The 24,710-nt window shown below is 42.1% G+C and overlaps 1 protein-coding gene across 15 annotated transcripts in view; it reads left to right on the top strand.

The window, feature by feature from the left end:
- foxp1b (forkhead box P1b) overlaps positions 1-24,710 on the top strand; it is a 518,322-nt gene that overhangs the window by 405,561 nt on the left and 88,051 nt on the right. For all 15 annotated transcript variants that reach the window (XM_041192652.1, XM_041192651.1, XM_041192644.1 and 12 more), the window contains 2 exons: positions 10,598-10,754; positions 12,732-12,927. In XM_041192652.1, the coding sequence (XP_041048586.1) occupies positions 10,598-10,754; positions 12,732-12,927 (353 nt within the window). The remainder of the gene's footprint in view (positions 1-10,597; positions 10,755-12,731; positions 12,928-24,710) is intronic.

Raw genomic sequence — 24,710 nt, 5'->3', positions numbered from 1 at the left:
TAGAAGATAATCTTATCTTATTCATGTCACTGTTGCTTTTTTCACCAATCATCTTAATTCGGTATCCTCTGGTTCTTGACTCTTCTGCCAACAGGAACAGTTCTGTCCCGGCAGACTGATCGTGTTAGCCTGTTCCTGCCCCGTGGAACTCATTTCTTGCTATCTTGACTCCATTCTCTCTCCCCTTGTCCAGTCTCTTCCCACCTACATCGTATTTCCTCTCACACCCAACATCATATCAACAATTTCCAGTTCCCTGGCCCCAACTGCCTCCTCTTCACCATGGACGTCCAATCCCTCTACACCTCCATCCCCCACCGGGATGTTCTGATGGCTCTCCGCTTCTTCCTCGAACAGAGGCCCGAACAATCCCCATCCACCACTACTCTCTGTCTGGCTGAACCTGTTCTCTCACTGAACAATTCCTCCTTAAACTCATCTCACTTGCTCCAAATAAAAGGTGTGGCTATGGGTACCCACATGGGCCCCACTTATGCCTGTCTCTTTATGGGGTATGTGGAACATTCCTTGTTCCAGTCCTACTCAGGCTCCCTCCCACAACACTTTCTCCGGTACATCGATGACTGCTTTGGTGTTGCTTCATGCTCTCGTCTGGACCCAGAAAAATTTATTAATTTTGCTTCCAATTTCCACCCCTCCATCATTTTCATGTGGTCCATCACTGACACTTCCTTTCCCTTCCTTGATCTCTCAGTCTCAGTTTCTGGCAATAGACTGTCCACCAATATTCATTACAAGCCTACCGACTCCCACAGCTACCTCAACCACAGCTCTTCACACCCCGCTTCCTCTGAGGACTTCATCCCATTCTCTCAGTTCCTTCGCCTCCGTCGCATCTGTTCTGATGATGCCACTTTCCAAAACAGTACCTCTGACATGTCTTCCTTCTTCCTTAACAGAGGTTTCCCACCCACGCTGGTTGACAGGGCCCTTAACCATGTCCAGCCCATCTCCCGCGCATCCGCCCTCACACCTTCCTCTCCCTCCCAGAACCATGATAGGGTCCCCCTTGTTCTCACTTATCACCCCACCAGCCTCCGCATTCAAAGGATCACCTTCCGCCATTTCCGCCAACACCAGCATGATGCCACCACCAAACTCATCTTCCCTTCACCTCCCCCCTGGTGGCTTTCTGCAGGGATCTTTCCCTCCGGGACACCTTGGTCCACTCCTCTATCACCCCCTACACATCAACCCCCTCCAATGGCACCTTCACATGCAACCGCAGAAGGTGCAAACTGGGCCCTTTACTTCCTCCCTCCTCACCGTCCAAGGGCCCAAACACTCCTTTCAAGTGAAGCAGCATTTCACTTGCACGTCCCTCAATTTAGTCTACTGCATTCGCTGCTCCCAATGCGGTTTCCTCTACTTTGGAGAGACCAAACGCAGACTGGGTGACCGGTTTGTGGAACACCATCTGTCTGTCTGCAAGCATGACCCAGACCTCCCTGCTCTCATGCTCACATGTCTGTCCTTGGCCTGCTGCAATGAAGCTCCAGTGAAGCTCAACACAGACTGGAGGAACAGCACCTCATTTTCCAACTAGGCACTTTACAACCTTCCGGACTTAATATTGAGTTCAACAATTTCAGGCCATGAACTCTCTCCTCCATTCCCACCCCCTTTCCGATCCCCCTTTTTCCAATAATTTATAAGTTAAAAAATATATATATCTTTCTTTTCCCACCTATTTTTAAATTTATTTCGATCCATTGTTTTATCTCCACCTTTTAGCCCATTTCAATTCCTTCCCCACCCCAGCCCCACTAGGGCCATCTGCCACTAGCTTGTCCTGCTTGCTACCCTTAATGTCCCCATTAGCACATTCCTTAAATTATATCACCACTGTCAACACCCCTTTGTCCTTTTGTCTATGACATCTTTGGCAGTCTCTTCTTTGCCTCCACCTGTCACTGGCCCTCTATCCAGCCCTACCTATCCCCCCACCCCTTAAACCAGCTTATATTTCACTACATTTCTCCATTTTCTTAGTTCTGTTGAAGAGTCATACGGACTCGAAACGTTAAATGTATATCTCTCCACAGATGCTGTCAGACCTGCTGAGTTTTTCCAGGTATTTTTGTTTTTGTTTCAGATTTCCAGCATCCGCAGTATTTAGCTTTTATCTTATTTCTCCCTACTTGCACTGATCCCTCATGATTTTGAAATCCTCGCCATTATTTAATCAAAGAACATGATCATGTTAGTGAAATATGATTTGCTTCAATGACTTTTATTTATTAGCCGGTACTTTTCCAATGCCAATTAATTCTCTGACTAGTGTCTCAAATGATCACTATTAATGTTACACTGACTGGCCTTTAGTTGCCAGGTTTATCCCTATCCCCTTTTTTTTTGAACAGGAATACAACATTTGCAATCCTCCAGTCCTCTGCTGGCAATACCAACACCACCACCACCACCACCCCCCCCCCCCCCCCCCCCAAACATCCAAGGAGGATTGGAAGATTGCAAGCAGAGGCTCCACAAGTCATCCTAGGACGCATCCCATCTGGACCGGGTGACTTTTCTACTTTGAGGGCTGTAAACCTTTTAAGTATACTGAGGTAGAAATCTGTCTCAGCCGGTGGTATGAAATGGGCAATGTCATATTGCTAGCTGTTATGCGCAGTGCTTGATAGTAAATTCCATTTAGTGCAATGGAACTGAATATCCGATGCTGAACAGGAGGCTGAACCGATATCATATACTTTGCACCACTGCCTGCTGATTTTCTGATTCAATATCTCTACTGCCTTCTCAGTTATTGCTACATTGGCATTCTCTTTTCTAGTGAAGGCAGATAAAAAGTATTTGTTTCATTCCACAGCTGTACCCTTTACCTGCACAAAAAGATTTTTTCTTTCAGTCCCTAATTAGTCCCACCCTTCTTTTGACCACCTGCTTACTATTTATGTGTTTAGAAATATATTAAAGTGTTTTCTGCTGAGGGCCGCCTCCAGCCCTTACTGCCAACCCCCCTCCCTCTCCCCCTCCCCCTCCCCCTCTCTCTCCCCCTCCCCCTCCCCCTCCCCCTCCCTCTCCCCCTCCCCCTCCCCCTCCCTCCCCTCCTTTCCCTCTCTCTCCCCCTCCCCCTCCCCTCCCCTCCCCCTCCCCCTCCCCCTCCCTCTCCCCCTCCCCCTCCCCCTCCCCCTCCCTCTCCCCCTCCCCCTCCCTCTCCCCTGTCCCCTCCCCCTCCCTCTCCCCTGTCCCCTGTCCCCTCCCCCTCCCTGTCCCCCTCCCCTGTCCCCTCCCCCTCCCTCTCCCCTGTCCCCTCCCCCTCCCTCTCCCCTGTCCCCTCCCCCTCCCTGTCCCCTCCCCCTCCCTCTCCCCTCCCCCTCCCTCTCCCCTCTCCCCTCCCCCTCCCTCTCCCCTCCCTCTCCCCTCCCTCTCCCCTGTCCCCTCCCCCTCCCTCTCCCCTCCCTCTCCCCTGTCCCCTCCCCTGTCCCCCCCCCCTCCCCCCCCTCCCCCTCCCCTCCCCCTCCCCCCCCTCCCTCCCCCCCCTCCCTCCCCCTCCCTCCCCCTCCCTCTCCCCTCCCTCCCCCTCCCTCTCCCCTCCCTCCCCCTCCCTCTCCCCTCCCTCCCCCTCCCTCTCCCCTCCCTCCCCCTCCCTCTCCCCTGTCCCCTCCCCCTCTCCCCGTCCCCTCCCCCTCTCCCCTGTCCCCTCCCTGGCCTCTCCCCCTCCCCCGGCTCCTACACCCATCCTCTTAATCCCCCCCCCCCCCCCGTCTCCTACCCCCCCATCCCCTCCCCCGGCTCCTACACCCGTGCCCTCCCCGTCCCCTCCTGCTTCACCCCAGGAAACCCCTCTCTTCATCACTTACCTCTGGCCTGGGTCACTCTGTGATCCTAGGTCTCTGGTGGGTGTTTTTCCTGCACCAGCCACCCCCTCCCTGTGGCACTGCTGAGCAAAAGAACTGCCTCTGATTGGCCGGCAGCTCTTGGCAGGCAGGACTTCCTGTCCTTGGAGTCCTGATCCCATGGCAGGCTTGCCTGTTAACTGCCAGATTGGCTCTTAATTTAGCAGGCCTTCCCTAAATGAGGCAACATAGGTCTCTCACCAGCTGTCCAGTCAAAACCCCCGTCGCCTCCATAAAATTCCCCCCAGTGTAATGCTGCTCTGGTGGAAAGTAGGAGTAAAAAATGGCTGAAGCAACAATTAATGCCAATTCCCACGATATGAACACTGACATCTGATTTGCCCATGATCAATAATGGTTGATTCAACATTTGCTTTGTGTGAACAATTAGAGCTCTAAATCAGAGAGTCGCTGCCTGAATGTGGGTTATTATGGTGGTGTGAAAATTCTGTTCAAGAGTCTGAGGCTAATGCAACCTGACCCTTTTTGAGAGGTTGGGGTATTTCTCATGCAAGGGTCCTGGTAGGGCTGAGGAATAGAAACATATGTATTGCATAATTTTGGGCTGGTATCAGGAGCAAATTTGACAGGGAAACTGTGCGCCCCATAATCATTTATGCACAACAGCAGAGAAGGGTCACTGGCAGTGGTCCAATTTTGGGCAAGATAGTAGAAGAAAATCCAGATTGGTGTGACTTGCATTCCAATCATGCTGTAGCATTCTAAGAGGTATGTGTGAGAACTAAGAATTACAGTAGACTTGGTATGCATCTTGAAAAGAATGCTTAACACGGTGACTACAGGGCTTTGTCCAGTACTGTCTAATCAGCAGCCCTGCAGTAGAACACACCAAACAAAAAATTTATGAAACAGTTTCAGCTTGAGAAGGCTAAGTGTGGGAGGAAGGATTTCAAGTTCTACGCTTGGATAGGCCAATATCTCATATGAGGAGATGCTTTCTGATAGAGCATAGAACTCTGGGTATTGTGAAGTGTTTTGAATCTCACCCTCCTGATTGCCTATAAATGTTCTCCAAGTAAGTTAAAATTTGAAATGTTTGCTCCGAAACATCCACAGTGTTAAGAGCAGCATTCAAAGGAAATGTTCCTCTTGTGTAACTATGCAGGTGCTGCTGACATTGCCGGTGGCAGATTTCAGTGCAGACGACCATTGTTGCACGTCCTTGAAATTTTTACTGAAACATCTGGGCTAATTACAAATAAAGATATTCACCAGTGGATCCTTCAAATAGAGGAACATTTAAAGGCAGTACTCATGCAGAACCAGTAGGGAAGTCCACAACACACAAGGGGAAATCTCAGCTGCAAAGCACATAAGACACTTGCCTGCCACTGCAGAATCCAATAAAATTAATTAAATAGCAATAATACTTCCATTTTATATAAGCATTTTTTAAATGTCTCAAAGCTTTTCACATATTGGGTTACCGTTGTTGTGTAGGGAAACTCCCATTAAAATTTGAATGTACCTTGCAGTTTTCTTGTGTCCAAAATAAAGAATTAAAGGGATAATTTTGCTGATCTCCTTGCAATGCCGTCTTTTATCTTGTACCACTTCAACCATAAAATACTGTATTGGAGGTGTATTGAAAGTAAACTTGCCTGAAGGGATGAACAAAAATAATCATCAAAATCTTTTTGAAAACTTGGTTATAATAACCTAACAAAAAACTGCAGTGAAGATGCAGCATAAATATTGCAAAACAAATCTTCCTTGGCTGCTTAAGAGCTGCTCTGCATATGGTGCTTTCCTTGCTCCCATTCCAAATGAGCACACAAAGGAAAAAGAGCAAACATGGCACAAATACCACTGGATCCTGCTGGATGTTTATATGAATGTTTTTGCATTACATCTGCGGATTTAATGAGCCTTGGGTAGAAAATTAGTGCAAGCACTAAAAGTGGAAAAGCATGGAACTACAGGCCAGCAATAGCCAAAGAATGATGCCTGGAAAAGCAGCTGACTACTGCAATCATCACCCCATGACAAAAAAAATGGTTGAGGGTAGTTGTACTTCCAGTCTAATTATATACTCTTCTTACATTATACTGGTGTTGATATAGTACATCCACTGTCTGCTATATATCATGTGCTCTTAAGACTTTCTCTGTCAGCTATTGATGCACTGCAGGATTTTAAGTTTTCCCCCAGAAAAAACAGGCATAGTGAGTTCCATTTCCACTCCTGTGCACCCATATAGGTATACTGATGATCAGTTTGCAGTAAAAGCTAATTGACTCATACTCCAAGTTTTTCAGGAAGGTGCAGCTCACTTCATGCAGGTGTGAGTAAACAATAGAGCAGATGTGGAATATATCAGTAACTAAAGGGGTGCAAAAGCTTTCTGTAATGCAGCAACACTGCACAGATATGGCATCTAAATACACAGGAGAATGAATATAGTTTCAAATACACAGAGGCTACCAGATCACCTACACATGAGTGATTGACATTAATAAAAAATGCTTTAGTTCTAGGTCCCTTGATCCCAGAGCTGTCAATCTGTTTGTAAAGAGATCTATTGTGTATATATATTTCCCAATTCCTTTTATTCCACTGGCTTGCTAGGCAAGTGAGTGTTAGTAATCCTCATTGCTGTAAAGTGAAGAACATGGATCATGGCCTTGTTTTTAGTTCCAGATAGATTACTAGTTCTTTTTTTGTATCTCCCCAAAGTTTGAGGAATGAAAAAATGTTTGGTACCCAGATCTTTCCGGCTTCAAGGTAATAGTGTGACTGTTGAATATAACAGAACCCAAGGCTTTAATTGGGGTAAGATGAGCAAGATTATTTGGTCCATTATAGTCGCTTTACTTAGATTTATTGATTACCCTAAATGGAAGAAATATCCCCCTTATTTTGAAAGTCATGGTACTAATTCAGTGTTATAGTCTGTATGATTTCAAAGCATTTGCTTAGTTCAGTTCAATAAAGGTTTATGCAGCAGTCACTTCAACTTTCTAAGCTTCATTACTAGATCATCTGAAAATTGTGTTGGATGGAAATGAACATTGTCAGCTGAAAAAAAAAGACTTGGAATATTATCTACGATGACAAATAAAGGTATCTATGAAGGTACAAAATTGACAGGTAGCAGAAGATCAGCTGGTCTATCAAGCCTACCCCAAATTGAGGTTGGCTGGAGCAGCAGGACTAATCACTTATTTTCTCCCTCTTCCCACATGCCCCCATCCCACCACAGCCATGTAATCTCCTGGGAGAGACAAAAAACAAACCCAGGACCAATAAGGAAAAACATACTCTGGAAATTTCTCTCCAAGCTCCTTAAGTGATCAGAACCAGCCCAGGAGATTTTTGTTTCTCAATCCTAGATATTGTTCTTTTAAGCTGTTAACTACTTCTGATTTTGAATTTCCTGTTTAAAATTAGTATTGGTGTCAGCTAAATGAGTAATGAGGTTGCGATGTAAATAGGGTAGAATTGACTTTGTGTGATACTGTAAGATATATTATAGTGATTCTGCAGCCATTTTACATCACTCCCAATTTAGGTTTCCATTTCGGGAAAATGCAAAACAGGTTGCTGACTGGACTATCAACCATTTTATATATCAAACAGTCAAGATGTACTCCCAAACACATTTTATCTCTGGAACTAATTCTCCAGTATTAAATTGGTGCTGCCTCCAAAATTCGATTTATCTCAAAGCTATAGTCTCTCATTTTCACCACCACCACCCCCTCCGACTCTGCCAATCTAAAATACATGTTGCCTTTACTTGAATATGTATAGTTTCATACAGAGATGGCACCAAAACCATGCACAACTAACCAGTGATTGAGAAAGAATGGTTGACTATATTTTTGATTGTTCCAATTAATAGAGGTACATGTTCATGTCAAGCCTTGATATACCTACCTCTCATGACTTGGAATGGCTGAGCAATCTTATCTTCACTGATTGCTACCTCTACAAGGCAGAGAGAAGTTTTTTCACTTACTGAGGAAATACTGTTTAGATTCAAGTAAACCATGGTTTAAAACAAAAGTTATTTACATCAAATAATCTCCCCATTAATGTCCTCGGAATTGAGGAGTATCTATCCTCTTCTCCACACAGACCAACTAGGCAGATGACAGCGAAAGCGTCTTCCAGTAGATGTTCAATGTAATCTAGAATCTTTAATGGAGGTTTACTACTTAGCTGTTTATATGTTGCACAAAACTGCATAATGCCTTCCAATTAGAGTGCTGAACTTGTAAGTTAAATCATGTAGAAGGAGAATGAAAATGATTGATTTTGATGGCAAGCTACCAATTCCGGTTTTCATTTTTTAAGTTAGAAGCCATTACTTTCTATAAAATAACAATGATTAATTTTAGGTGTAAATAAATGTAAAATGTATAATTAAGAGTTGAAATTAAATGGAAGTACACTTCTAAGATACAATATTAGCCCAGCAGTACTTTGAGCAACTTAAAATATAATGTGCACCTGAATTTAATGATTTGAATCAGTCAAATATTTTGATGTGCAAAAATACATAAAGATGATCATAAGATAAACTTGAATGCAGGAAACCATTTGGTTACTCTTAGCTGTCCAGAATGATCCAATCCATTGCAACTTTCAGTCATTTTGCAAATGATTCTAGGGCTCTTGAATTAGTCTTTTGCTCAGTAGTCCATTGTATATATTGATCACCCTTTGTGTAAAGATAAGTTAATCACAGGCTGATAGTTTAGTCCCACCCTCACATTTGCACATAATGCAAACTTTGCATTATTTGGGCTCAAATTTACCAATCATTAAACATTGAGATCAGACTGAAGAAATAAGGTATGTATGAGTAAACTACAAAGAAATCTGATTTTTTTCTTAATTGCAAATGTGAATTGGTGAATCAAGCATTATAATGCTTACCTTTATGGAACAACTTATCCTCTGATTGGCCAGATCAATGCCAAGGAAGAAACACTAGTGTTAAATGCAAATACAGAAGTAAATAGAAGTTCTCAAAATGCAAGTCACAAGGATATTTGTTCTACTTTTCATTTAGACTTTAACATAAGGAAATAATCATTTATGTTCTGTAACTTGTGATATTTAACCTTCGTTCAGTAGGCTTTTTACATTTACTCCTGACATTGGACAGGATTTTTTTGTATAATTTTCACCATGCCACATAGCACTTCAACTTATTCATTCTATATTATAAAAAATTTAATGAAATGAATAGATGGGGAAAATAGTTCAACAAAACTTTTACTGTATTAAATGCACTTTGCATGTACATTTATATTAGTGTAACATTAAAACTGTTGCATTTGTCTTTAAATAACATGGAAAGACCAGTATAGATTAGCTAAACAGTGTACATATTGATTTTTTAATCAGTTGCATAGCTTAAATCAATTAATGGAGGTGGAAGGGGGGAATGGAGAAATAGACTTTAAAAAGTAAAATTAATAAATGTGAGTACATTACTTTATGCCCAATCAATATAAGGGCTTTGTGAAACTGAATGACGTATTGGGATACCAATATTCAAGTCAGATGCTGTTTGCTAAATTATAAATGTCTGTAATTAAAATCCAGAGGCTGTTTCTATGAATGATTTAGTAAGTTATTTCATGTTTTGTCATGGCTGATTAACAACATTAAATTAACTTTTTCTTATTCAAGTCTTTGACTTTTCCGTTTATTTAAAGGGCCATTGTCAACAAGAATTTTAGCTTGCAGACAAGTCATTTGTGTAAATGAAAAGTTAAAATTCATTCATGGAACGTGGGCATTGCTGCCTTAGCCAACATTTATTGCCCATCCCTGATTGCCCTCGAGAAGGTGGTAGTGAATCACCTTGAACCGCTGAAGTTCATGTGGTGTATGTACACCCACAGTGCTGTTAGGGGAGGGAGTTCTAGGGTTTTGACCCAGCGACAGCGAAGGAACGGCATTATATTTCTGATTCAGGATGGTGTTTGGCTTGGAGAGGAATTTGCACGTGGTGGCATTCCCATGCATCTGCTGCCCTCGTCCTTCTAGGTGATGGAGGTCGCGGGTTTGAAAGGTGCTGTCTAAGGAGCCTTGCTGAGTTGCTGCAGTGCACCTTGTAGGTGGTTCACACTGCTGCCACTGAGCGTTGATTGTAGAGGCAGTGAATGTTTAAGTTGGTAGATGGGGTGCCAATCAAGTAGGCTACCTTGTCCTGGATGATCTCGAGCTTCTTGAGTGTTATAGGCAAGTGGAGAGTATTCCATCAGAAAACTTGTGGGGCTTGTAGATGGTGGATAGGCTTTGGAATTCCACAGAATTCCCAGCATCTGAAATGCTCTTGTAGGTGCAATATTTATATGGCTCGTCCAGTTCAGTTTCTGGCCAATGGTTAAACCCCGCCCCCCCCCCCCCACCATTTTGATAATTTATTTAACATTATTCCAGAGTGTTATTACAGTAGAAGTAATGATATTCTTAGGTGATCATTGTCACTTTCAGCTCAACCAACCCACTCAATATGACATCTTTTATTCACAGCAGTGATCGTTATATCTGAGTGAGCACAGTTGGAATCGTGAGAAACGTTAGATCAGCTGTATATGGAAAGCCAACCATGTTTTCAAGACAAAATTATTTTATTTCCTATCAAGTACAATGGTTCTTAAAAATTGAATATCAAAACTAATGTAACGAAAATCTTATCTTTAATCTAGAATTTGTATTTTTTTTTATTTTAGCAACAACAGCCAATGGCAGCACACCACTTAGCCCTTCAACAGCAGCTTCTACAAGTGCAGCAGCTTCAACAACAACACATCATGACTATGCAGCGTTGTGGCTTGCTCACAGTCCAGTCCGGTCAGCCGGCTCTCTCTCTGCAAACACTGGCACAAGGTAAGCGTCAGGCCTAGAGACAGGCCTTTCAAAACAGGCCTCTAAGTTGGGCTGCACAAATGGGAGCAGCAAAACCACAGCAGTTAAGTTGTTCAGGAGAGGGCAATTGAGCAGTGACAGGACACACCAGCGTATAATATAAAAGCTATGAATGAGACGATGCATGAAGTGTAATCTGTGCAGCAACACGTCAGGGACACCCTTAGGTAATTCAGCAGCCATGTCATTGATTGATTTGAATAGTTGTATGTTACAGCTAGGCTGTTCCTTTGGTGTTTAAGGAGCATGTTTAAAGCCTAAGGGTGTCTATCTAGCTATTGACCAAAGAACCTACCGAGTGGCTTCAGAGTTACAGTTCTACTGGTGCAGTAAACTAATAGCAGTGACATTTCTCCCTGTGGAACTGGGATTCTTTGGAAAGCAACTGAGAGTTTGGGCAGTCAGAAATACAAAGTAATTTTTTATCACTGCAATAATAGTCCAAAACTGATGTCATTATGAACCTTAAATCAACTTTATGCTTGCTTGAACGTGGTCACTTGAGTATAGAGGTACAAGGACGAAAAAGGTTGAACAACTATGTTTGTCTTTCAACCAGTACTACCTGGGATTGGGAAATTGAGTTCTATGAACAGTAATCAATCACGTTTTCCAACAACATACATTTTTCAAAGTAGTGTCCATTTATTTTATAATGAGGAACAGAAGTGTATGTGTTTAAAACTAAATGAAATAAATTTAGAATAAAATCTATCATAGTGGATCCTTTCCAGGGTAATCTGATTAGAGATAACATGTGACAATCTACTTTCTTGCACTACAATATCATGTTATCAGCAAGCATGACTGTTGTCTTCTGTTTTAACCATGCAAAGAGTGGTTTTGTGGTCAGTTGTGGCAGTAATTGTTACCACATAAGCAGTATTGTTCAGCATGTTTGCTTAAAAAAAATTAATACTTCTTGTATCTTGTTTGAAAATGAAAGGACAGTGCAAAGGAATAGGACAATCTGTGTTATGACCTTCCTGGTTGATTTGCTAGTTGTTATTGCGAGGCTAATGCTTGGAAGGTTGTTCTACCATCCTACTATAATTCACTATTCTTTGATATGCAAACTATCTGCCCAGAACATGTAAAAATCCTATCAGTCTCATTTCACACTTCTTAACCACTTAGACTCTCTGGAGTCTATTGCCTTATTAGACCTACACTCTCCAATGCTACCGTAATTAAAATCTTTAGCAGTAGTTTAGTAAAGTAAAGATATTTTGGCTGATCACTTTGAGATTATTATCCAATCCTTGCACCCAAAATGAAAGTAATAAATTAGATTCTGACCTGGTATTCTTCCTGATCTGAAGTGCTTGAATATTTAATTGTGATTTGTAATTAAAATATAGTTAGAACCACAGGTTTTTTTTTTTGCTTTCTGCTTTCAAATTTGCACATTGGTTTTTGAATGAAATCAAATTTTAATGATAAAGACAGGTGATTAAAAAATAATTACTGACATAATATTCTAATTTTGTAGTAAAATTATAAAAGGCCTTTGAATATGGTGCAAATGAATTGGTTACATTTACAGCACATTATTTTCAATTATGCCTTTTATATTTAAAGAGGAATGCATATTCCATTAATATATTGCAAAATATCTGTGATAATAACTAAGTGCTTTGATTTTAAAAGGAGAGTGACTATGCAGAGCAGTCTGGTTATGTTGCAATTTGAACAGATCAATTATTGCATACATCTGAAGAATTTACTTTTAATTATAAACACTAACTGAACATAGAGTGGGTTACACTGTGTCTTGTTAGAAGTATTGCAACACATAGGAATATAGTTAAGAATTGTCTAATTAACATCAGACCTTGTTTACATACACTTTGGTATTTTAATTAGTGTGTGAAGAAGGATAAGTCTGCTGTTCATGGATCTAATTATACAATATGGAACTATTGCTGTTTGACACAGGCATGACTCCAACAGAACTGCAGCAGCTGTGGAAAGAAGTGACTGGAGCTCACACAGTGGAAGAAAGTGTAACCAAAAATGGCAGCCTAGACCTTTCTACTAGTTCAATTTGCTCTCCGGCTCCACCACCTAAGACCTCACTACCAGTAACCCTGATGAATGGACAATCTACGGGTCACACTCCAAAAAGGGAATGGTAGGCATTAATAAGACATTATTTAACATTCACCACTGATCCAACTAATTTGCTTTATCTTATAAGTTCTTTTATAGCCCTCACTTGTCTGACTGGTGGTATCTCCATCCATTCATCATAATCTATTATGTGTAATGATGCCTGATTATCCTGCTAGTATTTCTTTTTTAGAGACCTCAGAAGAATTGTGTGGGTAAGTAGCCATGCAATGTTAATGGGATTCTGCACAATATTCTAGGACAAAGAATATATAGTTTGTTGCTGCCCTGTTTTCAAAAGAGAGTGACATATCAATATGATGACCATCACCCACGACTTCTACTAGTATCATGTTTTGAAGACGATATCTGAATTATGTAGTGATGCTTGATAACTTAATTACAAATATCCAGTTAACTTACATTGCAACATACACCACTTTACCTCTTGCCTCCGACTCAATGGGTTTGCATACTTAAGAGTTGAGAACGCCTGTATTACATGAAAGCAAATAAATGTAAGTGCATTTCTGTAGCATTATATCACTTGCTCATGATATCCCCAAGCACATTATAGCCAATACATTACCTTTGAGATGCAGTAACTGTTGCCTTATAGTTAAATGTTTGCGCACAGTGAGGTCTGACAAACAGCAATTGATTGAATGACCAGATAGTCCATTTTTCGTGATGATGCTTGAGGGAAGAATGATGGCCATGACAACAGAGAAAACACTCTGCTTTTCTTCAAACTGTTCTAGCAGATCCTTTATGCCCACCTTTGGGGGTAGATTAGATATATGTTTATCACCTGAAAGAAAGGATGAGATCCTTCATTGTTTATTTATTTATAAAATGAAAATTTTGTTTAAAAACACAAGGCAGAATCTTCAGCTCAGCGAGCGAGGGCAGGGCCTGCTCGCTGAGGTGTAAAATGATGCGCGGTAACGCCAGGCATGCGTCCTGGTGTCACCACGCATCATTCAGATTTTCAGTTCGGCGGGTGCACAACCAAGTCAGCTGTGCACCCGCCAAACTGTCAAAGGCCTAATAAGACCAGTTAACTATCAATTGAAACAATTAACTGAGCTGCCCGTCCAACCTTAAGGTTGGCGATCAGGCGAAGAGCCCTGGCGGCCTTCGCATTTATCTTGAAACCTCATCCACAGGCACAGAAGGTTTTTAAAGTCTTGTAAAAATGTTTAATAAAATTAATAGACATGTCCCACAGTTTCACATGAGGGGACATGTCTTAAAATTTTCTTTTTCTCTTTATTAAATTTTTTTGAACTTAGACTAATCTTCCTGAGGCAGCTCTGTGCCTCAGGGAAATTTCAGGCCCCGACTCGGGCAACCACACCCCGCCCGCACAAGGAGCGCTCAGCGCTTCTGGGTGTGTGTCGTGCTGGGTGGGGCCTTAATTGGCCCGCGCACGTAAAATGGCGGCGTCCAGCCGATCACGGGCAGCAATCAGCTGTGTGCACAACCCCTCTGACGGGGAGAAAATTCTCCCCGCAGTCTTCACAACCTCATATATGCTGGAAGGATTGAGGAATTACTGCAGCGGTGAGAAATAGATCCCAGATTGCAATTTGTACAGAACGGGCACAGAAAATAACAGGAGAGACAGAGGAAGAGACTGATATCAGCAAGAAGAGGAAGGAGGCTAGAAAATACCTGGAAGCTCCACCAAAACCAAGGGTGGCAGCAAGACATAAAAGCTGTGATTGCTTGAAGGGGCAATCGCAACTCTGGAAATAGAAGAATAACAACCAAGTTGAAGAAATCTTCAGAATGCTGACCCAAATGTCCTCATATTGGAGATGTGGAGCAGCAGAGCTGTTTTGCTTGTTGCTGGAGATTTCCCAAGTATGTGTTCCCAAGAAGGAGGTGTTTGTGACTGGAAATTAACAACCTCGCTGGGGCAAACAACATGCTCCTAATATGTTCCCCTAACCCTTCTTTACAGTCTTTTTGTTGTGTTGCACTCCTTCGATCATTAGATGACAGCCTTAATTCCGTCTCGAAAGACCATGGTTTGCACCGTGGTGGTCAACTCTGGCCGGGATTTTCCAGCCCTGTCTTGACAGGACCTGCCGCAGGAGCTTTGGTGGCCCAGGCAATAATCCATTGACTTTGGGCAGGACTAGACTATCCTGGCGGTGGGCAGGGCCGGAAAATCATGCCCTCTGTTAAGCATTGCCTGGTGTAGCTCAGGAGCCCCAATCTGGCATGGCAGCCTCTGCTGCATTTGCTGCAGAGGAAGACAGTGGGCTGAGAAGGTACATGATTTGCTGCCCTCTGTTTTCTTCGGGCCCTCTTCCAGCCAGTTGAGCTTTTTTTTCTGCTCAGCCCTTCCAAATAGTCAGCCTCCAGAGCCACACCTGTCAGACACTGTCCCCCATTGCTCAGTGTCATATCTTGCTTGCAGATGTCCTTGTAGCACGTTAATGTTGCAATCCTGTCACAATGAAGTGCATGCTGTAATTGTAAGTGAGAGCTGTTACTAATTGGGGAAAGGTTGGGGTATTATTCTTAAGTATAAATAAGAACCGGTTCCCACCTGTGGACGGAAGGAAAAGGAAGTCTGTGCCTGTGTTCGCTGGGTTTTGTGAATAAACCTATCTTAAGGAAAAACTGGCTTTGGATTCCTCTTTTACTCATTGAATGAGCAGCAAATCATAACATAGCAGAGGTATGGATCCCAGGGAGCCATGACCCGGTGCCCAATTCGCAGTATAGAAGACCTTTGGTATGTAGCTGTCATCCATCCAATGAAAGTGGCTGAGCCAGTGCAGACTTCGTTGGCTTAGCAATGAGTGTATGCTGATGGAATTAGCATGTTCCACAATCTCTGAGTTGGTGACTTTGTCCTCCATAAGATGCCGAGGATACGTCCGATACAGCAAATGTGGAAACTGTTCGGCCTTTTCTCTTGCCTAGCATATGTTGTCCAGGTCTCACCACTGTAGAAGAGTGCACTGAGGACACAGGCTTGGTAGACTCTCAGTTTGGTCCTCTCAGTCAGGTTGCTGTTGATTCATTCATTACCCCCACAGTAACAGAAGAGCCGTTGGTGAAAATGGAACAGTGATGAGTGGATACTCTACTGAAGTCACTCCCTGGTTCCCAAGCCTGCTGTCTCAGATCTCTGCTGCTCAAGAAAGAAATACTGGATGTCTATCATATGGAGGCGTTCAGGACAATTTAAGAGAACCTGAGATACATGGCAGAAGTCACCAAATCCTATGCCATTCACAATACAGATATCCAGAAAAAGAAAATGAATACGGTGCAGCACCACTGCAATATGTAATGGCTTGAACATCTGCATCTGCCCCACCTCAGTCAGACAGGCTTTCAGGACAGGCATTGTATCCAACAACTCAGCTCTTGATCATTATCATACAAGCCTTGGAGGACTGTTTGGCAACAGCTTTAGAAGCCAGCTTCCAAGAGATTTGGAGCATCACCTCTTAAGGTGTCTGGGATCTAACTGAAATAGCACAGCAGCAACTACAGCAGCAACTTTTAAACCCCTTTAACATGGTAAAGTATCCCAAGATGCTTCAAGTTCATATTATCAAGCAATATTTGAAACTGAGCCATATGAGGAGATATAAGAGCAGGAGATCAAATGTTTGGTCAAAGAGCACTGTTGCCTCCAAGCTGCACAAGTGGGTGGCCATGCAGCAATCCGGAACTTAAGCCTTGCAATGAAACAAACAAGCTCGCAAACAAACTCAAAGTTGGTGAGGTACGTTTTAAAGCACATGTTAAAGGGGAAGGAGAGGCCGAGAGGTTTATGAAGGGAATTCCATAGCTTCAGGCCTTGGCAGCTAAAAGCACAGCCACCAATGCTGGAGGAATTAAAATTGGGGATGCTCAAGAGGCCAGAATTGGAGATATGCAGATATCTCAAAGACTTATGGGGCTGGAGACCATTGCAGAGATAGGGAGGAACAGGTAATTTTAAAGTTGAGATGTTGCTTAACTAGAAGCCAGTTTTGGTTAATGAGCTCAGGGGTGAACTTGGTGCTGGTTAGAGCATGGTCAGCAGAGCTTAGGATGACCTCGAATTTACGGAGGGTCAAATGTGAGAGGCTGGCAGGAGTACATTTGAATAATCAAATCTAGAGGTAATAAAGGCATAAATGATGGTTTTAGCAGCAGATGAGCTGTGCTGGGCAGAGTTGGGAAAATTACAGACATGAGGGAGAATTTTCTCCCCATCAGTGGGGGGTTGTGCGGGGTTGGGCACGCAGCCAATTGGCACCCCTGATCAGCTAGGCGCCGCCATTTTACGTGGACGGGCCAATTAAGGCCGTTCCAGCATAACGCGCACCCGGAAGCACTGAGCTCTCTGTGTGCAGGCGGGGGAGGTTACCTGAGTTGGGGAGTGTGCTCTTTTGCGCATGCATGTGAAAGAGCACAGAAATCTCTGAGGCACAGAGGTGCCTCGGGGAGATTACTTTCACTTATGAAACATTGATCAAAGGTAAAAAAAATTAAGGGCATGTCCTCTCATGTGAAACTGTCACATGAGCTAGGAGTTGCCCATTAATTTTATTTTAAAACTTTTAAAACAGTTTAAAAACCTGTGGATGAGGTAATTGAAAAATGCAAAGGCCACTTGGGCTCTTCACAACCTTAAGGTTGGACGGACAGCTCAGTTTATTAGTTTAATTGATATTTAAATGGCTTTAATAGGTCTTTGACAGTTTGGCGGGTGCACAGCCAAGTCGGCTGCGCGCCTGCCGAACTGAAAATCTAAATGACGCACAGTGACTTTGGGACACACACCCGACACCACTGTGGTCATTTTACGCCTCAGCGAGCGGGCCCTGCCCCCGCTCGCCGAGTCAAAGACTCTGCCCCTGAAAATAGACAACTGGATGTGTGGTCAGAAGCTCATCTTGGGGTTAAATATAACATCAAGGTTACAAACAGTCTGGTTCAGCCTCAGACAATTACCAGGGAAAGGGATTGAGTCAGTGGTTAGGGAACAGAGTTTGAGGGGTTGGGGGGAGTTGGCATGTAAAGTTAGTGGCTTCAGTCTTCCCAGCCTTTAACTGGAAGAAATTCCTGCTTATCCATCACTGGGTGTGGGACAAGCAGTTTGGGAATTTAAAGGCAGTGGCAGTGGGATAGAACTAGGTGTCATTAGTGTATGTGTGAAGTTGTTTTATTTTGGATGAAGCTGCCAAAGGGTAGCATGTAGATAGAGGGGTAAAGGCCAGATTCTTGACAGCCACCCAATGTCATGGTGCAGGAGCTTGAGAAACCAGTGTAGGTGATTCTGTGGCTGTGTATGAATTGAATTAGGTAAGTGCCTGTGCTCCCACTGGTCTGCACTCACTGATAGGTGGGCACTCAGATTCAGGCAAGATTTGATTCGGGTCTCGTTGTGCTGACCCCTCTCCTGATAACCATTCAAGATTGCTTTTTCCCCAGCTAGGTCCTCTGAAACCCTGCTCATGTTGGTGGCAGAATATTTTTTTTTATTCATTCGTGGGATGTGGGCATCACTGACTGGGCCAGCATTTAATGCCCATCCCTAGTTGCTTTTGAGAAGGTGGTGAGCTGCCTCCTTGAACTGCTGCAACCCATGTGATGTAGGTAAACCCACCGGTCTGTTAGGGAGGGAGTTCCAGGATTTTGAACCAGTGACGGTGAAGGAACATCGATATTTTTCCAAGTCAGGATAGTGAGTGACTTGGAAGGGAACTTCTAGGAGGTGGTGTTCCCATCCGTCTGCTGCCCTTGTCCTTCTAGATGGTAGTGATTGTGGAAGGTCCTGTCTTACGAGCCTTGGTGAATTCCTGCAGTGCATCTTGTAGTTGGCACGCACTGCTGCTACTCTGTGTCAGTGATGGAGGGAGCGAATATTTGTGGATCTGGTGCCAATCAAGCAGGCTGCTTTGTCCTGGATGGTGTCAAGCTCCTTGAGTGTTGTTGGAGCTGCACTCATCCAGGCATATGGGGAGTATTCAATCACACTCCTGACTTGTGCCTTGTAGATCGTGGACAGGCTTTGGGGAGTCAGGAGGTGAATTGCATCTGCCAACAGAGCCTGCCTAAGAGCCCTGGAACTCAGAAGCCCTGGTGTATGATACCATACCATAATTGAGCACCACTGCTCCATATCTCTCAGCTATCATTCAAAGTTGATATTTCAAACAACGTTGTGAGCATTCAAAACCTGTGTACTTTACTTTCTGGTTTGGTAGGTAACTTGACCTTTTTCTTCGGGCTCACATCTGGTGAACCTTAACTTCGGTGCACAATTTCTGGGACAGCAGCTTTTTCCCTCATTAACATGCCACTTGCAAACATGTACCACTTTGAGTCTAGCTGGATCTTCCGCTACCAGCCTCCTCTACTGGAATCTATTGTACATCTTAGAATAGATATAATTCTGACTCAGTTCCCAAATTCTGATCCACTACACTCCATGTCTGCACCAAAAAAAAAATCAGTATTATCAGGCACTAGATCATTTTACATAACTGAAGCATGAAAATAATTTACAATTTACTGTATCGAGATTAGAACAAGATTTTATTTTGAAAAGCAAAATACCAGTTTTACATTTATTCTCATCTTATCGGAACTGCTGACAAAAATAATATTACTAAGATTTTATTGACTTTAAATGCTTCACCTTTTTGTTTAATTTTGCCAATTACTGAACTGAAATATAGCTTGTTTCCAACTGGATCCCACCCTCCTCTCAGAAAAAATAAATATGATATTTAGTCTTCTATCAATCTTACTTTTGTAATATCACTAGTTTTTGACAAAATTCACAATTGATTATATTGAACAAATGGGGTTAAATCTTGCAATAAATTGAGGTCAGGGAGGAGGTAATGTGCAGTTAGTTTGATGTTTTTTCCTTTTATTTTGTACATGGTAGGTGTATGCTATCCATTTGCTCAAAGTGATTGAATTACAGCGGTGTCCATAAGTAAAGCACACAAATAACTGAGGAAGGGTGCCCACAACTGCATTTAGAGCTTCAGTTGCAGTCTTTGCAGGCATTGTGGTGCCTGACCAGATTTCACATGGCACATGAAACTTTCCATGTTTAGCCGAATAGTGCTCAATTCCATTATAAATAAAGACAAGTACAGGGGCAAACATCCTGTCAGTGGGATGGATCACGTTTTGCCACTATGAAAAATGTTACTATTATAAGGTTCATAAAATGAGGCTATGCCTTGAATTTATTGTAAAATAAAAGGGATCATGTGACCTATTCTGAAGTCTGCCTGACAACAGGCGTGGGTGAGGGGCGCTATTAAAGAATACATCAATGATGCTCTTCAGGAATCCTAGGAAAGTTATTGTTTTTATTACAATCCATGTACAGACTGATAACACATAAAGAAGAAATTTGAACATCCAGTTAGCAGCTGAAAGGTTGACACAAGATTTCACATTTTAAGACTTTTACAGTAACAGTCCAAAAGTACTATTGATTAAACACTATCTTTGTAGGCAACTTAGACTTAAAGCTACAAAACAGAACATTCCCCTTTTTTCTTATAGCACTACCAAAAACACACTTCACAGATATACATTACATTGTTCTTTAAGTAGATATTCAAATCTCCCATAATCAGTCCAAGGTGATTCTTACCTCCCGAGGGAGGTAAAGGAAGGCCCAGTTTGTTTTGCTGGGAAGAAGGTGTAAGGCATTCACACTTGGATACAATGGCAGCCCCATTTGTGTTTACAATGGTAAGACTTTTAGTGTCCCAAATACTGGGAAGGTGTTGAGAATTTCAGGTTGTAAACTGTCCATTTAATTCAAACGTAAAATAGAATTGGTTTCAAATGGATAGCCAATCAGCATTTCTACTTGGACACAAGGCCCATGTGATTCAAGTTGCCATGGAAATGGGTTTTGAAAGGGGAAGAGTTTCTTAAGATATCCCTGGAAACTCTCAAACAAGTTGGTTTGCTAGGATCTGGGAGAGAGAACAGCTAGAGGCCGAAAGTCTCTTTGGTTCACCATGCAGGAATACAGGTGAGGGAATGCACTCAAATGACTAAATTCATGAGGATTTAAAACAAGGCTAGAAGGTTGCACTAGAGGAAGAATCTTCAAGGAAAATCCTCGCCTGTGGAAGGCAGCTCTGAAATTAAAAGTTAGAGGCTGAGAAAGCAAAATAACAGAAGTAAACCCTCGGGAGGTAAGAATCACCTTGGACTGGTTACGCGAGATTTGAATATCTACTTAAAGAACAGTGTAACGTATATCTGTGAAGTGTGTTTTTGGTAGTGCTATAAGAAAAAAGGGGAATGGTCTGTTTTGTGGCTTTAAGTCTAAGTTGCCTACAAAGATAATGTTTAATCAATAGTACTTTTGGACTGTTACTGTTAAAAGTCTTAAAATGTGAAATCTTGTGTCAACCTTTCAGCTATTAACTGGATATTCAAATTTCTTTTTTATGCATTATCAGTCTCCACATGGATTATAATAAAAACAATAACTTTCCTAGGATTCCTGAAGACCATCATTGATGTATTCTTAGAGGAAGTGTTAGTTTAAAAAGAGTCACTTTGGCTCAGTTGTGGACTGAATAGGAAAACATATAAGTTTTTGCCCCATATTCCACCCAGCATCCATCAGCATCAGCTCTGGGCTTTGGAGTTGCAGCAATCTGTTAAGGAGATAAATAATCTGATTTGGCACAACGCTCCTACTCTCCTCTTTAATTTGTCTTACACAAGGAAAATTATAATTAAATCATTCAGGGCAAAACCCTTGAGTGTATGGGAGGAAAATGTTTTTATGGACCTTGCTGGTAAAGACCAACATCCATGTTGCGCTGTGAAGATATTTATCCACTGGTATTATGAAAAGAAAAGAGGGGGAGGCAATAACATTTCTGCATCATTTGTATGGTAAATGGAATTGTTCGATTCAAAACGTTTAAAACTAATTAATAAAAGTGGCTGATTGATATCTAAAAGGCAACAGGAGAACTACAACAAATATTAAATTGTACAACTTGTTTTTTTTCCCCCAAAAACTAAGTACAATCATTTTTTTATTATAATCATTATTTTAGTTGTAGAGAAGGAAGAAAAATAGTGAAGTTATTCATATCAGTTCTATCAAGCAAACCAGGATGTCACTGGGCACTGGTGGGTGATTTTACTGCATATTACTGTTGACTGAACAAAGCTGTTGCTTGATCACAGCAGCTGTTGAAATAAGAATAGTGAATAGGAAAATAGTACGCACTGAATATTGCTGGTAGGAACATTGAAAATATAATATGGCAGAAGGGATAAAATAACGTAATATTAAAATTGATCTTTTACATATTTTACCTCAGAGGTCAGATACTGCCTTTTACAATGCATTTCTGGTATAACCATGTGTTTAAGCTGATTAAAATTTAGTGCGTACACATTGCATTCAACATTGATTAATTTTGCACAGCTTTTCTGACATTTTTACATTTAATTCCATACTCCTGTTCTGCATAATCTAGATAAATTTCTTCTAATGCTTTTTTAAATGTTTGGATGTTTTTAATAACAGCATGTTTGGTGTGAATGAACGACCAACAACAGCTTATATTTATGTAGAACCGTTAACATAATAAGACATCCCAAGGCTCTTCAGAAGAGAATTAGAAGAAAAGAAAATATGATACCGAGCCACATAAGTAGATATTAGAACAGATGACCAAAGTCTCGGCCTTAGGGATCGATTTTAAGGAATCTCTTAAAGGAGATAAAGAGGCGTAAGGAGGAAAGTCCAGAGCATGCGGCTTAGGCAACTGACGGCATAGCCGTCAATGATGGAGCAATTGTATTTGAGGATGCTGAAGAGGCTGGAATTAAATGAGTGCAAGTGTCTTGGAGGGTAATGGGGTTGAAGGAAATTAGAGAAAGGGACAGATGAGGCCATAGAGGGATTTAAAAACAAGGATGGGAATTTTGAAATCAGGAAGTTGCTTGATCGGGAGCCGATGCAGGTCACTGAGCACAATGGTGATAGGTGATCAGAACTTGGTGCAAGTTAAGAACTGGGCAGCAAAGTTTTCGCTGGCCCCATCCTTCTCATTATCATTAATAGATGTTTGAATTAGAAAGATTATTGTAAAAGTCATAGAATGATACAGCACAGAAGGAGGCCATTTGGTCAATCCTGTGCTGAGCCTTTGAAATGGCTATCTAATTAGTCCCACTCCCCCGAACCTTCCCATAAATATTTTCCCTTCAAGTCTTTATCCAATTAATTAAAGATCATTTTCTTAAAAGAATTATAAATCATATTCCTATTTATACTGATTTTATGTAATAAACAAAATATTACATTGTGAATTTAATATCTATCCGCTTGCAGGTCTGTTGACTAAGTCACAATATGTGTTCTTAATGTGTAATTGTCATTTTAGAAATGATTCTTTTGGAAAAGTATGGTTGAATACTTTTGTGAATGCTTCAGCAGTTTTTGATTGCACTGCAGTTATGACTTGTTATGCAATATATCTAAAAGTAATTATACATTTTGTAGAAAAGCTGTTACAACACCTTCAATTAAATACTTGTGGTACAGCTTTATCTGCATCTAGTGTAAATTTTATTTTGGCGATATCATGCAGCCTCAGTTGGCAAATCAAAATAAATTTGCTGTAGTTGAAGTCTAGCAGTCTTGGTGTGCATTTGACCTAGCTGAAAATATGAAATATGTTCTTGAGACCCCAATGGCCAGTTCAAACTCTCAGATTTGATAGCACAGGTGGTGCTAATATAGGACAGACCCCTAGGCACTTGTAGTCCAGAGTTGTACAGATTGTAAGCTGTCTGAGTCCATATGGCAATACGTCCCACTCTGCAAAAGGCACTGGAGTTGTGCCTGCAGGTGGAATGGTCAGTGTAGTATATGGAAAAGACAATCTTTAACCATTACCATGCTGGCTGAACAAAGAGAAAATATGTTCCTAATCTGCTCAGCCATATTTATTTTAATATTTATTTTCTTTTGTGCGATTAGATATCAGCATTTCCAATTTGTCTTCCATTCAATTTGTGAATCCATAATTTTCCATTTAAAGGTTCATAATTTTGGTTGTCTTTTGGGAATTAAAAAATCGCAATTAAAATCTGTTGTTGAAATAATGAGTGGAATTTAATGTTCCCGATGTGGGTCCAACCCATTGGTTGGAGAACCTATGAGAAACCCGTGTCACTTCTGTGAGGGAGGCCCAATAGAATTAAGTGACTGGCCAGCCTCCAGCTTTCCCCGGGATTTAGGATCCTGGGCCAAGAGAGGGGTCGGAGGCAAAGGCAGGGGTGTGGCTTTCAATGATCACCACACCCCCCCCCCCACCCCCCACCCTCACCCCACTAACTTCCTGATGATGCAGCGACGGTCGATCGGACGTTAAATACCTTTGTAAGAGGGACCCATTCCCTGCCCTTGAAAGCCACAGGCAGCTCCTCACATTGAATCCCTGAGCCATCACTAATTTCCTGTGGGCTCCGGGATAATTGGCATCTACTGGCTCAATAATGAGCCTAACTGACATTGTGCCACAAACAGGTGAGTTTCCCATATTAGCTCGTTTCCGTCTCCAACATAATCGCAGGAGATTTTTCTGCCACTGGGAGTCTGGTGTGTGGCCTCTCCTGCAATTAAGTGGGCCTAGCTGCCATGTTACCTGCCATGACAGGCTGGTTTAAATTCTGCCCATACTGTGACAAAATGTTGCACAGACATGAAGAAAGAACTTTTTGTTTCCTATCACCAACCTCAACTCTTCCCCAACTAGATGC

This window comes from Carcharodon carcharias, chromosome 7 (assembly GCF_017639515.1).
Source record: "Carcharodon carcharias isolate sCarCar2 chromosome 7, sCarCar2.pri, whole genome shotgun sequence".
NCBI classification, from domain to species: domain Eukaryota; kingdom Metazoa; phylum Chordata; class Chondrichthyes; order Lamniformes; family Lamnidae; genus Carcharodon; species Carcharodon carcharias.
The sequence above is the reverse complement of the archived record's forward strand: the minus strand, read 5'-3'. Positions and strand labels throughout refer to the sequence as shown.